Source organism: Homarus americanus, unplaced genomic scaffold, assembly GCF_018991925.1.
Source record: "Homarus americanus isolate GMGI-L3 unplaced genomic scaffold, GMGI_Hamer_2.0 scaffold33553, whole genome shotgun sequence".
Taxonomy (NCBI): Eukaryota; Metazoa; Arthropoda; class Malacostraca; order Decapoda; family Nephropidae; genus Homarus; species Homarus americanus.
Window position 1 is genome coordinate 1 of NW_024752641.1, and position 13,698 is coordinate 13,698.

The following is a 13,698-nucleotide window of genomic DNA, read 5'->3' on the forward strand; positions in this document are numbered from 1 at the left end:
ACACCCCCTACACCTGTCACACCCCCTACACCTGTCACACCCCCTACACCTGTCACTCCCCCTATAACTGTCACTCCCCCTATACCTGTCACTCCACTTACACCTGTCATTCCACTTACACCTGTCACTCCACTTACACCTGTCACTCCACTTACACCTGTCACTCCCCCTATACCTGTCACTCCCCCTATACCTGTCACTCCCCCTACACCTGTCACTCCCCCTATACCTGTCACTCCCCCTACACCTGTCACTCCCCCTACACCTGTCACTCCCCTTACACCTGTCACTCCCCCTACACCTGTCACTCTCCCTACACCTGTCACTTCCCCTACACTTGTCACTCCCCCTACACCTGTCACTCCCCTTACACCTGTCACTGATTTCACTCCTTGGAACTACCCCGCCTGTCTCACCTGTATACTCGCTGCAGTGTCACCTGTTAAATGACGCTAATTACAGGTGATCTACTCAACACCAACACATACTGTCATAAACAAACTCTACCGTGATATAGTTCAGGTTAACATGTATACAATACTAATAAATTGATATATAGGAAGTTATAGTGTAATTATATCCCTTATTAATAAATCCTATAATTCATAATGTTAATGAAAATATTGTGTTATCTATAGTTATCTTCTGTATTGACACTTATCTCGTTATCACCTGCTAGTTTTTTCGTTATCAGTTATTAATCTTTTGTTTATATGCCTTGTTTATCTTATTGTGGTTTGTTTATTCCCGTGTTTGTGTTTAGTCTCTGCCGCTTGGGTTTTCTTTGTATTTTTGTCGTTATCGTAATTTTTTCTTTCGTTATTTGTTGTTATTCTCTCTCTCTCTCTCTCTCTCTCTCTCTCTCTCTCTCTCTCTCTCTCATGATAAAAAACTGATCGACTTGTACCTGTGGTTCTTGTTTGTGTTTTAATTGTTAATTTAATACAACTTTTTATCTTATTTCTAATTTCTACTGTTGTTCCACCCACATGTTGTATTGTAAATAATAATAATAATAATAATAATAATAATAATAATAATAATAATAATAATGATAATAATAATAATAATAATAATAATAATAATTATAATAATACGGTAATAATAATAATAAAAATAATGATGATAATAATAATAATTGAGACGATAATTATTAAAATATGGAGGCAGGAGGAGGAAGAGAGAAGGAATGATGATAGTTGAGAAGATGACAATAGTAGTGATAATGCTGGTTGTGGTAGTGATGGTAATATTATACACGTAACAATAATGGTTGCCCTTCGTGTACGAGGATGGCCGGCTCTAGAGCAACCTAGGCGTGAATTTGTTTAAGGTGGTAGAATCTGTCGCCAACACCACAACCACACCCTAAGTTAACGACTTGTATGTCCCAGTTTCAATGAATAGTCCGAGAAGACCGGACAACTCGGCAACTGCACTGGCTAACCATTATTCCAGAATAAGATCCGCAAATCGATTAACATCCAGGTTCCCATTTACTGGTAAATAGAAAGCCAAATGACGTAAAAAAGAAGCTCATAGTTTCACTCCGTCCGGGAATCGAACAGGGGTCCACTCGCTTGCAAGGCGAGTATGCTGACTATTACACCACAGGTTGCCAAAATCACGTTTAGTAAAAATTTTTTTTTTTTTCGTGCTGGTCAATCCCCGACCAGAGGTTAGCTAGACCCCCGGACAACTCTTTCGGAGCTTGACCAGCACGTGGTATTGGTAATATTATCTCGACTTGATTATATGTTACAAATTCACTTGTGAGTTTTTCATGTTTTGTTTTGTATAATATTTACTTATTCTAAGCTAAATGTTAACAAATAAATGACATAAATAATACGAAAACAAACAAATAAAAGCGGAACTCCACCTAATATATACTGTATGTTACACTAAATAGGGATAATTGGCCATTAGTGATAACTTCTATGTATTTCTCTTCTCTGGAAACTTTTGACTGGCCATAAACGATCCTGTAGATCATAAATATACATATAAATGAATACCAATTTCAATTGTTTATTCCTTGAGAGAGAAAGCGGGATCCTAGTGCTGTCACTAGGTACCCCTGTACAATAACACCAGAAGCATCTGGCAAGTGTGACAAGTATATACAGTATAAATATTATAAAGGGGCTTAATAAAGCCTAAGGAAGGAAGGAAGGATATTCCTTTAACACATAATCAATGTTATTTACATAATATCTGGCCAGTATGGGGAGGATCATCGTGTCTCTGTCAGGGGGTCGTGGAGTGGTCGTGGAGTGGTGGTGCAGCAGGCGTCACGGAAGCGTTGTAAATGAACACCTTCATGCATAATGTAACCTGAGCAGATCTGTGATCTGTCTTCTTCTTCTTCTTCTTCTTCTTCTTCTTCTCCTCCTCCTCCTCCTCCTCCTCCTCCTCCTCCTCACATGCATTATTTCATCATCAACCCAATTAAAATTCGAACGCCTTAACCTTACACACCGTGGCCCTGGGTTGTGGATGGAGAGGGGGGATGGGGGATTGTTGGGGGAGGGCGGGGGAAGACTCACCTAAATCACCCAACACACCCAGCAGGCGCTTTGTAGCACCCAACAAGTGACCTTTGGGTGGGGGCAGTTTTCTCGCCAGATCTAGACCAGTGGGCAGTGTTACCCCCAAAGGGTAACTGACATATTGAAACAGAGACACACTGTCATTTAGGCTGAAAATGAACTTACTCACAAATAGACATAATAGCACACGGACACAGACATACAGTAGTGGTTGAACCGTTGAGAGATGTATTATAATAAGACTCAGATGGTAAAATAACTGACTGACTGACTAACTACGTTATTAGAGCAATTGCTTCATTGACCCAGTTAATGTGTGAGGGGTTCACATGGGTCTCTTGAATAGTACACTGAGATACACTGACACGAATCTCACATGACACAATCCCATTGACAGATCTCCTCTACACATAACCTCACCGGACACAACTGTATGGTAGAAATAAATCCCAACTCACAAATCATAACCTGACAACCAAGCCGACTGTACGTGAAGGAATATTCATTGTTAAAGAATACCAAGTGACCATTTTTCGTTATAATAAAAATCCTATTGTATGATTTTTTCATGGGGTAAAATCCTACTGTACGACCAAAATAATGATAATTACAAGATGCTGGTAATTAAGTGAAAGGTCATCACCCATCATATGAGTGAAAATATTATGGATGGCCAACCCCGCAGTGTCGTCGCGACGCCTCTACCATATAAACTTTATAAGGTATATTTATTCATCTATAATAGGTATTTCGTGTGTTTACTCTTGTGAGGTGACCACAGTGTTCAGACGTATCTAGTAACTCGTGTTACAACAAACTTTATATATTTAACGTAATAGCCCATGGGAAATAAATAATAAGCAGTATATATGTAATGATGTATACATATGAGTCCCGTTTGTACTAGTTGTCCGATGTTTCTTACTCGTATAATATATTTGAAACTAATTTACAATCTGTTATTAACAAATTCTAATCAAACAATTCCCTCATAATGCATAAAGAATATTTTTTAATGGTTCAATGTATTACTACCAACGTATCGAGAAAGTCAATATAGAATTTTTCTACCTTATTTCACCTGAAGATTAGACACCCCGCCTTATTTCACCTGAAGATTAGACACCCCGCCTTATTTCACCTGAAGATTAGACACCCCACCTTATTTTACCTGTAGATTACACACCCCGCCTCACCTGAAGATTAGACACCCCGCCTTATTTCACCTGAAGATTAGACACCCTAACCTTATTTTACCTGAAGATTAGACACCCCGCCTTATTTCACCTGAAGATTAGACACCCCGCCTTATTTCACCTGAAGATTAGACACCCCGCCTTATTTCACCTGAAGATTAGACACCCCGCCTTATTTCACCTGAAGATTAGACACCCCGCCTTATTTCACCTGAAATTGTAATGAGACAAAATCTCACATGAAGAGGTAAGTTAGGAGTTTATAGTAGTAGAGTATTATAGCGAGAGGAAATGGGAGCGTGTCTTGAGGGTGTGATGTCAACACTGTATATTAACACAGGCACAGTACAAGTGTAGTATATAAAACACCAATGTGTGTTACAGCTTTATTTTACTAGTTCAATAGGGGGGATTAATGGGGGGGTTCGTACACAATTTATGATAGACTATGGTATTCTCGTATAACCTAACCTCACAATTAGAATGGGCACTTCACTAAGTCGATCGTTGGGGAGGTTCGGGATCACTGCACTTCTACAGTCTACACAGCCAGCACTTACTGTTACACGTGGAGTTGACAGCACTCTGTCGATGGACCCGGCTGAGACTTCGTTACACTTAGTGGCGGGCTTCTCTCGAGCGGGACTGGGGACGTGGTAGCTGGCCCTTCTTGGTTACAAGACACACTCTCTCTCTGTCTCTCTCTGGGCAGAGGGAGGACTAGGACGTCCTATATATTGGGAGGCGAGCCGTCAGGTTGAGCTGATCGGGGGGGCGGCGAAGGGTCTCCTTACATTTGCCCTCGCTAATGTAGGGTCAGGTCTGGACTTTTTCAGAGACTATAAGTTGTATATTCTGGAGAAATCTTCAGATGGGGCCGTGTGACATGAGAGGCCCTGGTTGATTTGTGGCCCCTTGAGTTGGGCTCCAGGGTTACATTTGACCTGGCTAATGTGAGGTCAGGTCTGGACTTCTTCTGCGGTGTAGGTTATTGTGTATATTGGGAGAGAGTCGGCAGGTGCCTTCTTACATGTTTGTTGGGGCCGTGTGACATGGGAAGGGGAGCCTGGCTGATTTATAACCCTTGGTCAACCGTGAGAGTTACCCTACACTTGACCTCCCTAATGTCGGGTCAAGACTGGACTGTCTCTGAGATGTAAGCTGCGGTCTGACAACCCATCACTACACCTCCCGCCAAGACCAAAGCTTTCATGCTCAGAGAACTGATGACACATTTAAAGTAGACAGTAACATCATGTGCAGTATCTAATATAGTCCCTGAGGCGATAATGTATCCTTACATTTTACAAATTATAACCCTAGGGATGTATGTTTTTCTACTGGCATAGTTTGATCTGACAAAGCTTACTATACCTCCCGCCAAGATTAAAGCTTCTATGACAGGAGAAAAAAATAAAATACATACACAGTAAGTGAACATAGAGTGATCTAAAGATCCTTCATATCTAGCATAGTGTCCGAGGCAAACTTGCAAATCACATTCTACAAACAAAAACAGGTGTTACATTGCCTAACCAGGCCGTGTCAAAATAATAATTCGTCCCACTCAGTAGTATGTCTACAACATTGCATTTGGTAATACAAAACATTGATCAAATGAACTCATAGAAAAAGTGACTAATCTAAAAAAACATTCTTTGTAGTAGATGTTAACAAAAATCAGAGAATGAAATACTTCCAAATACATAAAAAAATGCTCCTACTTCACATGTTAGGGTGTTGTATCTTTTTAATACACATCAGCAACATCATCAACATCAGTACATTTGTTGGGTCCAGCATGGCTCAAGTCCTCCATCCAGCTGGTATCTGAAAATAAGGAATGCCGGCAGCACAACAGCGGTAGTCGATTGGTCCTTCTGATGTCAGCACAGCGTGTCTTCTGTCTTCGCATAGCACGTTTTTCTTTCTTCAATACCGCACTTTGTAGGTCGTGTCACCACATCTGACTTCTTCTCCCTTCCTCCTGGTTTCTATAATATTCCAGATGATTTTTCTGCTCATCTGCGTTTCTTTATACATCTTCATTTTCATATTCCAGACGATTTTTCTGTTCATCTGCGTTTCTTTATACATCTTCGTTTTCCGTCATATTCCAGATGAATTTTTCTGCTCCATCTGTATTTCTTTATACATCTTCGTTTTCCGTCATATTCCAGATGAATTTTTCTGCTCCATCTGTATTTCTTCTCTGCAACATCATCATTTTCAACATATTCCAGACGATTTTCTGTTCATCTGCCGTCGGCCCCCTCCGGCCGGGATGAAAGCCGGTCCACTGCTTGGGCTGTCGTCTCCTTAGATGACTGTAAGGCAGGTTCCGCGGACCAGGGCTCGCCCTCCGTACGTGAGTGTCGGCGAGACCAAAGACCGTCCTGTCTTACACCTTCCACAGTGGTGAATCCCTCCCTGGCTGGGCTCACCAGGGTTCGTTGTGTGGCGCTACATTCCACACTCCTTAACTTCCTAGGGTAGAAAAATATATAATCTTCTTAATCCTAGACCAGGGAGGACTTGAAAGAAGTGGGGTGGTGTGTGGCGGGTGTGGTGCTGCATTCATCATGCTGCATTCCTCACGCTGCTACTTCTCTTCTTATATGTGCTGTGGTCGGATTCCGGCTAGCCATGGGGCGGTACTGTGTGTGACATTTGACAGAAACAATCCGAAAGGGATGATGGATTAGTTGGAAGTGTATCCGTAAAGAAAAACAAATATTTACTTTATACGTTACGTCAATGTTTGGCAACTATAGTTTCCGTCACGACAATATTCTCATTAGGCTGGGTCGGGGAGTGAAGCTCTGCTCACTACATTGAATATTATTTATCACTACGCGTCAAAGAGTACATTACAAATCATACTAGCATAAAAACACACTGAGTGAAGCTCTGTAATTATCGCAATATTAAGTAACACTAACCACCGATTTCGAAGCATAACTCACGGACAAAACATATGGGGATTGGTGGTCACACTGGACGGTGCGAGGCGGGTGGAGGCGGGGCGAGGTGGAGGCGGAGCAGGTGAGGCGGGGCAGGTGAGGCAGGTGCCGGGGCGTGGTTGATCGGGCCAGGCCGGGGCTTTGCGGGGCGGAACGGCACGGAACGGCGGGGCAGGGCGGGGCATGGGAGGAAGGGTAAGGAGGGTGAGGTGAGGATTAGGACAGGGAGGAGGATGTAGGTTAAAAGACATGTTAAGTTATAACAGTTAGTACAGACACCGCTTTCATAACAAACAATTTCTACGTTCAACACTGACCAACAATCAAACTGCACTTGGGCTACTGAGAATGTCACAGATCGCGGGGGACACTGAGAAATCACGTTAAGCACTGAACATATTTCTAGAAAAAATTCGCGCATACCACGACGAGAGACATTGACTTGAGCTGTAAATATGACACACTAGGACACTTTTCACGCTACGACGCTATGACACAGGAATTACTTATTACACAATTGTAGACAATACTTCGACTTAATCAAATGAAGGATGAGACGAGCCAGGTGTTATGGCTAACCGAGGGAAGGCGTGAGTTTACGTTAAGTTCGCTGCTACCATTATAATAACTAAGCGAGGAAGGCGCCGATTAACGTATATAGTTCGCTGCCACCATTGTAATGACTAAGCGAGGAAGGCGTGGATTAACGTATAACCTATAAAAAAACGGATCTTGCATGAAGAATATTTATATATATATAGAATATTGATAGTATAAGAGTATAAAGAGAGGAAGATTTGGTAGCGTGGCCGTGATAGATATTTACACTGTCAATACACTTATCGTACGTCTTAAGGGCGACTTCTCAAACACCGCTTCGTTACAACTCTTTATTAATTACGAACATGACATGGACACATTAATAACACCTTCTATTGACGTTACTAGGACATTATATTTACGTTACTAGGACATCATATTACGTTACTAGACACTCTGATTCTCGGACACGAACATGAAATGAATACACTTCCCACGTAAGTAACTCATCCCATGGAAAGCTCTGACAAAAACTCACGTGACCTAGGGGAGGCCTAGCAGGTGGTCCTGGGTTGTCTCTATGGGAGACTGCTTAGCTGGGCGCCGGAGGGAAGTCTCGGTCCTGACCGGAGGCGACTGGAGGCGACCGGAGGCGGCTTGCCTCCGGCCCCTGACTTCTCTCGAGCAGGACTCGGGACGTAGCAGCTGGTCCTTCTTGGTTACAAGACACACACTCTCTCTGTCTCTCTCTGGCTCTATCTCCCTCTAGGGAGGACTAGGACGTCCTATATATTGGGAGGCGAGCCCTCAGGTTGAGCTAATCGGGTGGGCGGCGGCGAAGGGTCTCCTTACATTTGCCCTCGCTAATGTAGGGTCAGGTCTGGACTTTTTCAGAGACTATAAGTTGTATCTTCTGGAGAAGTCATCAGGTGGGGCCGTTGTGTATATTGGGAGAGAGCCGGCCGGTGCCCCCTTACATGTGTGACATGGGAGGGGAGCCTGGCTGATTTATATCCCTTAGTCAACCGTGAGATTTACCCTACACTTGACCTCCCTAATGTCGGGTCAAGCCTGGACTTCTTTCTGCGGTGTAGGATATTGTGTATATTGGGAGAGAGTCGGCTGGTGCCTTCTTACATGTTTGTTGGGGTGCCGTGTCACATGGGAGGGGAGCCTGGCTGATTTATAACCCTTGGTCAACCGTGAGAGTTACCCTACACTTGACCTCCCTAATGTCGGGTCAAGACTGGACTGTCTCTGAGATGTAAGCTGCGGTCTGACAACCCATCACTACAGTTGGTTATACTGGGGTATGTTGGTTATACTGGGGTATGTTGGTTATACTGGGGTATGTTGGATATACTGGAATATGTTGGTTATACTGGGGTATGTTGCCTATACTGGAATATGTTGGTTATACTGGGGTATGTTGGATATACTGGAATATGTTGGTTATACTGGGGTATGTTGGTTATACTGGGGTATGTTGGATATACTGTACTGGGGTACTCACAAAACACATAACTCTCTCAAACCCTCACAGAACAGGCTTAGGTTAGGTTAGGTTAGGTTAGGTACGGTACTCACAGAGATATAGGTGTACACAGTAGTGCAGTTCTCGACAGCCTTCCTTAGGTTCATGGTGATGTTGTTGGAAGACTCTGGTTCACGGTGTAAGAAGAACATCATGGGCAGGTCCGAGTGTGTGTCCACCCTCACCCACACCGCCATCTTTGACACACACAGGTACAAAGATAAGATTTATGATAGGAGATACGAAAAGTTAACCTAACCTAACATAAACTAACTTAATGTAACTCAAATTAACATAATCTAACGTCATTTAACCTAACCTAACACACACAGGGAAGCTACGAATAGAATTGACTTTAAATTAACCTAATCTCCCCAATCTAATCTAACTTAAGTTAATTTAGATTAGATTAAGTTATATAGGGAGATTTAGAGAGAGATTAAGATAGAGAAAGAGAAAAAGATATAGATAAATAGATAGAATAGACAAAAAAGAGAGAGAGAGAGAGAGAGAGAGAGAGAGAGAGAGAGAGAGAGAGAAACAAGGAGAAATAAAGACAGAAAAATACCCCCCTAGCAGAACACCAACATCACACACCAAGGTCAAGGTACTTACGTAGGGTATTGAGGACGCGGTGACCAGTGTAACTCAGGCAGTACTGGAGAGACACACATGGCACCTCGGTAGAGTCCTGAAGCGAACATCCCCTGACGTCTAAGTCCATTATCCCGCTTTTGGACTTGAATCTGTGGCAGGAGGAACGCTAGGTTAGGTTAGGTTTGGTTAGGTTTGGTTGGGTTGGGTTAGGTTATGTTTGGTTAGGTTTGGTTGGGTTAGGTTATGATAGGTTAAGTGGGGGTAGGTTGGGTTGGGTTAGGTGGGTTTGGTTTGGTTGGGTTAGGTTAGGTTAGGTTAGGTTAAGGTATTACATGTCTAGGTGAGTCATAAACGGTCTAGGTGAGTCATAAACGGTCCAGGTGAGTCATAAACGGTATAGGTGAGTCATAAACGGCCTAGGTGAGCCATAAACGGTCTAGGTGAGTCATAAACGGTCTAGGTGAGTCACAAGTGGTCTAGGTGAGTCAGAGAGATACTTACTTAATGGTAGCGTTAACCTACACGACGGGTCTAGTGCGGAAGACGAAGGCGCTGTTAGTGTCGTGGGCGCCAACTACCAGGTCGGGGTACTCGTTCCCATCCAGGTCCTCGCCCGCCACCAGAGACCACCCGAAGGTGTTCACGCTATCCTGCGCCAGCGACTCCGACAGTAGTACCTGATGGGGACGTCAAGTAAACAGTTATTAGACAAAAATACCTGCTGGGGACGTCAAGTAAACCGTAATTAGACAGAAATACGTGCTGGGGACGTCAAGTAAACAGTAATTAGACAGAAATACCTACTGGGAACGTCAAAGTAAACAGTAATTAGATAGAATACCTGGGGATTAATTTGACACCGAAAGCCACACATAAAGACAAACAAAACAAGTAAACAAAAGCTATACCCTCAAACAAGTAAACAAAAGCTATACCCTCAAACAAGTAAACAAAAGCTATACCCTCAAACAAGTAAACAAAAGCTATACCCTCAAACAAGTAAACAAAAGCTATACCCTCATACAAGTAAACAAAAGCTATACCCTCAAACAAGTAAACAAAAGCTATACCCTCAAACAAGTAAACAAAAGCTATACCCTCAAACAAGTAAACAAAAGCTATACCCCCAAACACGTAAACAAAAGCTATACCCTCAAACAAGTAAACAAAAGCTATACCCCAAACAAGTAAACAAAAACTATACCCTCAAACAAGTAAGCAAAAGCTATACCCCCAAACAAGTAAACAAAAGCTATACCACCAAACAAGTAAACAAAAGCTATATCCCCAAAAAGTAAACAAAAGCTATACCACCAAACAAGTAAACAAAAGCTATATCCCCCAAAAAAGTAAACAAAAGCTATACCACCAAACAAGTAAACAAAAGCTATACCCCCAAACAAGTAAACAAAGGTTATACCACCAAACAAGTAAACAAAAGCTATATCCCCAAAAAAGTAAACAAAAGCTATACCACCAAACAAGTAAACAAAAGCTATACCCCCAAACAAGTAAACAAAGGTTATACCACCAAACAAGTAAACAAAACACAAAAGCCTGTTCAATCCGACATAAACACAGACTCAACACCAAGACTTGTAAATGGAATAACACCCCAAGTACACGTGCCTCTGTTGGCTACCCACCTGTGAGGGCTTCTTGTCGAGACCTTTGGGGCTGCCTAGGAAGATGTAGACACCTCCCCTGCCGCTAGGACCGTCCCTGGGTGCCCCTACAGCCAGGTCATCATACCCGTCTCTGTTGATGTCACCCAGGCAGGCAACAGACAACCCGAAGTGACTGCGTGAACGGACACCAGTGAGTTTGACTTTAAGCTGGAAGTTGTGCTGTGGGGTAGAGAGAGGGGGAGTGTGGTTAGGTTAGGTTTGGTTTGGTTTGGTTAGGTTAGGTTTGGTTAGGTTAGGTTTGGTTTGGTTTGGTTTGGTTTGGTGAGGTGAGGTTTGGTTAGGTGAGGTTAGGTTCGGTGTGATTACGATTGGTTAGGTTAGATTAGGATTCACTAGGTTTGGATACAGTACATGTTATCAATAAAATTATTGTTCAGTTTGACAAACCACCACTATCTATGTACTGCCTTGACTCTCCAGACGGCCAATAATAAACACATAATCTTATACCTCCAGGTAATGAACACTAATCACCCTTCCTGCTACAGGTGGTACTGTAGCGTGGTCACCATACCTGCGGTGTTTGGGTGTAGAGTGTCACCAGCCCCACCTCGTAGTCCTGAGAGCCTTGAAGGTGTGTGTACCACGGGGCACCCACAACCACGTCCGCCAGCCTGTCTCCGTTCATGTCACCCACTGCCACACTGTACCCGAAGTATGACCCCACCTGGTGATAGAGGGATATACTGACATTGAAGCAGTTTATTTAGCCAGAAAAACACAGATACAGAGTGGAAAATAATAACATTATTAACTTGACTGAGCCAGTTGAGAACCTGAGCTCTCTTTTAGGCACATGATGTATACTGTACATTTATCTCAAGGAAGTATTATGTAACATTTAGAATCATCTGGAATAGTACAATAGCTTGGTGGTCATAAGAACATATCAGAATGTTACCACGGTTATCACTTCGATATATATATATTCATTTTATTATTATTTTTTACATTTATATTATAAGTACATACATATTATACAGTGGAGTTGATATACATAAATATGATAAGAGAGGGAAGCAGTACAACATGGGTCATGTCTAGTTGGCAAATATATCTATTGCAATGGTAATTTCTGTCTATCTACATAATAATTTCTGATATAATGGTTTTGGTGGTACAATAAAAGTTGGAATATAAAGTAGGTATTACAAAAAAAATTAATACTTATACAATATAATTTTTTTAAGAGATGATTTAAAGGAAGGGAGCATAGTCTTTGCTCGGATGGGTGGGGGTAAGTTGTTCCACACCTTCACACCGTGATATTTTATGGAGGTTTGGGACTGAGAGGAGCGCATGGAGGGTGGTCTTAGTAGCTCTGATTATTCCGGAACTGGAAATGATTATTGTCAACCAAGTGATTGGCAGTTTTGTAAACAAATAGGGCACAGCAGTAGGTGTTAATATCTTGGAATTTTAACATTTTCAATTTAGCAAATTGTTTGATAGTGTGATCAGTTTTTTCAAGTAGGTCATTGTCCGCACAACTCTCTTCTGTGCAGTGATCAGGGGTTGTGTTTCTGAAGAGCCAGAGGCCCCCCATAGTGTGTGACAGTGTATCAGGTGTTGGTAAGCAAGATTATGATAGATTTCTTTCATTGCTGTGAGAGTGAGTGACTGTCGAGTTTGACACAAAATACAGCACTGTTTATTGACTTTACTTTGAATGGCTTGATGTGGTTCCTCCTGCTAAGTTTATCATCAACAATAACTCTGAGGAATTAAATATTTTGTTCACGTTTGAAGATTGTATTTCCAAGGTACAGGGTGTCCAAGTCTGGGGGTAAGTTTTTCCTTCTGTGAATGATCGTGTTGTGGGTTTTTTGTGTCAAAGTTTAAAGTCAGTTTATTACGTGTTACCCAGGTCCTGACTTTAGTCAATTCAGTGTTCAGTGCTGGCATAAAGGTTACTATCGTCGGCAAATAAGTTGTATTTTACGAGTGCGCTGGCGTGAACTATATCATTTATGTACAACAAGACCAGCACAGGACCGAGAATGAAACCTTGGGGGGATGCCATACAAAATTGGTGAGGAGTCAGATTGATGATTATTGTAGCAGACATACTGCTTCCTGTTGGACAGATATGACGTAAACCAATTGTGGGACAGGCCCCTAACGCCGTAATGTTCAAGCTTTGACAGGAGGAGGGTATGGTCGACAGTATCAAAGGCTTTAGAAATGTCCAGAAATATATCGATAAGGGTGAGGAGAGGGAAAAGTGTTATGAACTGATGTTATAGTCACTCACTCCTAGATTTCTTGATATTAAGTCACTGGTTAAGATTCGTTTTAACGTTTCCGCCAGTTTCTATAGAAAGAGTTAATGTTTTATTTCTTGGACTTTAGATATAGGTTACGTTTCATTTCAACATTCTTGGATGGTCATTATTTTGGAAGAAATGGCGAAAGATGAATTATTTACTGTAAATATTCCTCGGGAAATCTGCAAAGTCACCGCGTGTCATCTGTGTGTTTACAACCGACCCGTTCAGTACTCTCATGTCCACTAAACAGGTAAAATTACACGCTGACCCCTCCACCAAGTTGCTTTCACTAGTACCAGATATCAAAAAATACTTTCTGTTTAATATGGCAGGGGTCTGGGGGCGGGGCCTCCTGCTA

The 13,698-nt window shown here is 42.2% G+C and overlaps 1 protein-coding gene across 1 annotated transcript; it reads right to left on the reverse strand.

Moving 5' to 3' along the window:
• Window positions 1–9,391: 9,391 nt before the first annotated feature.
• Window positions 9,392–11,737, reverse strand: LOC121855156 (integrin alpha-PS2-like; the record flags this gene model as incomplete). Its single annotated transcript, XM_042350024.1, has 4 exons — window positions 9,392–9,531; window positions 9,884–10,059; window positions 11,029–11,229; window positions 11,585–11,737. Coding segments are annotated over 3 exons (513 nt in total), but the record flags the coding sequence as incomplete, so codon positions are not given.
• Between the last annotated feature and the right edge of the window lie 1,961 nt (window positions 11,738–13,698).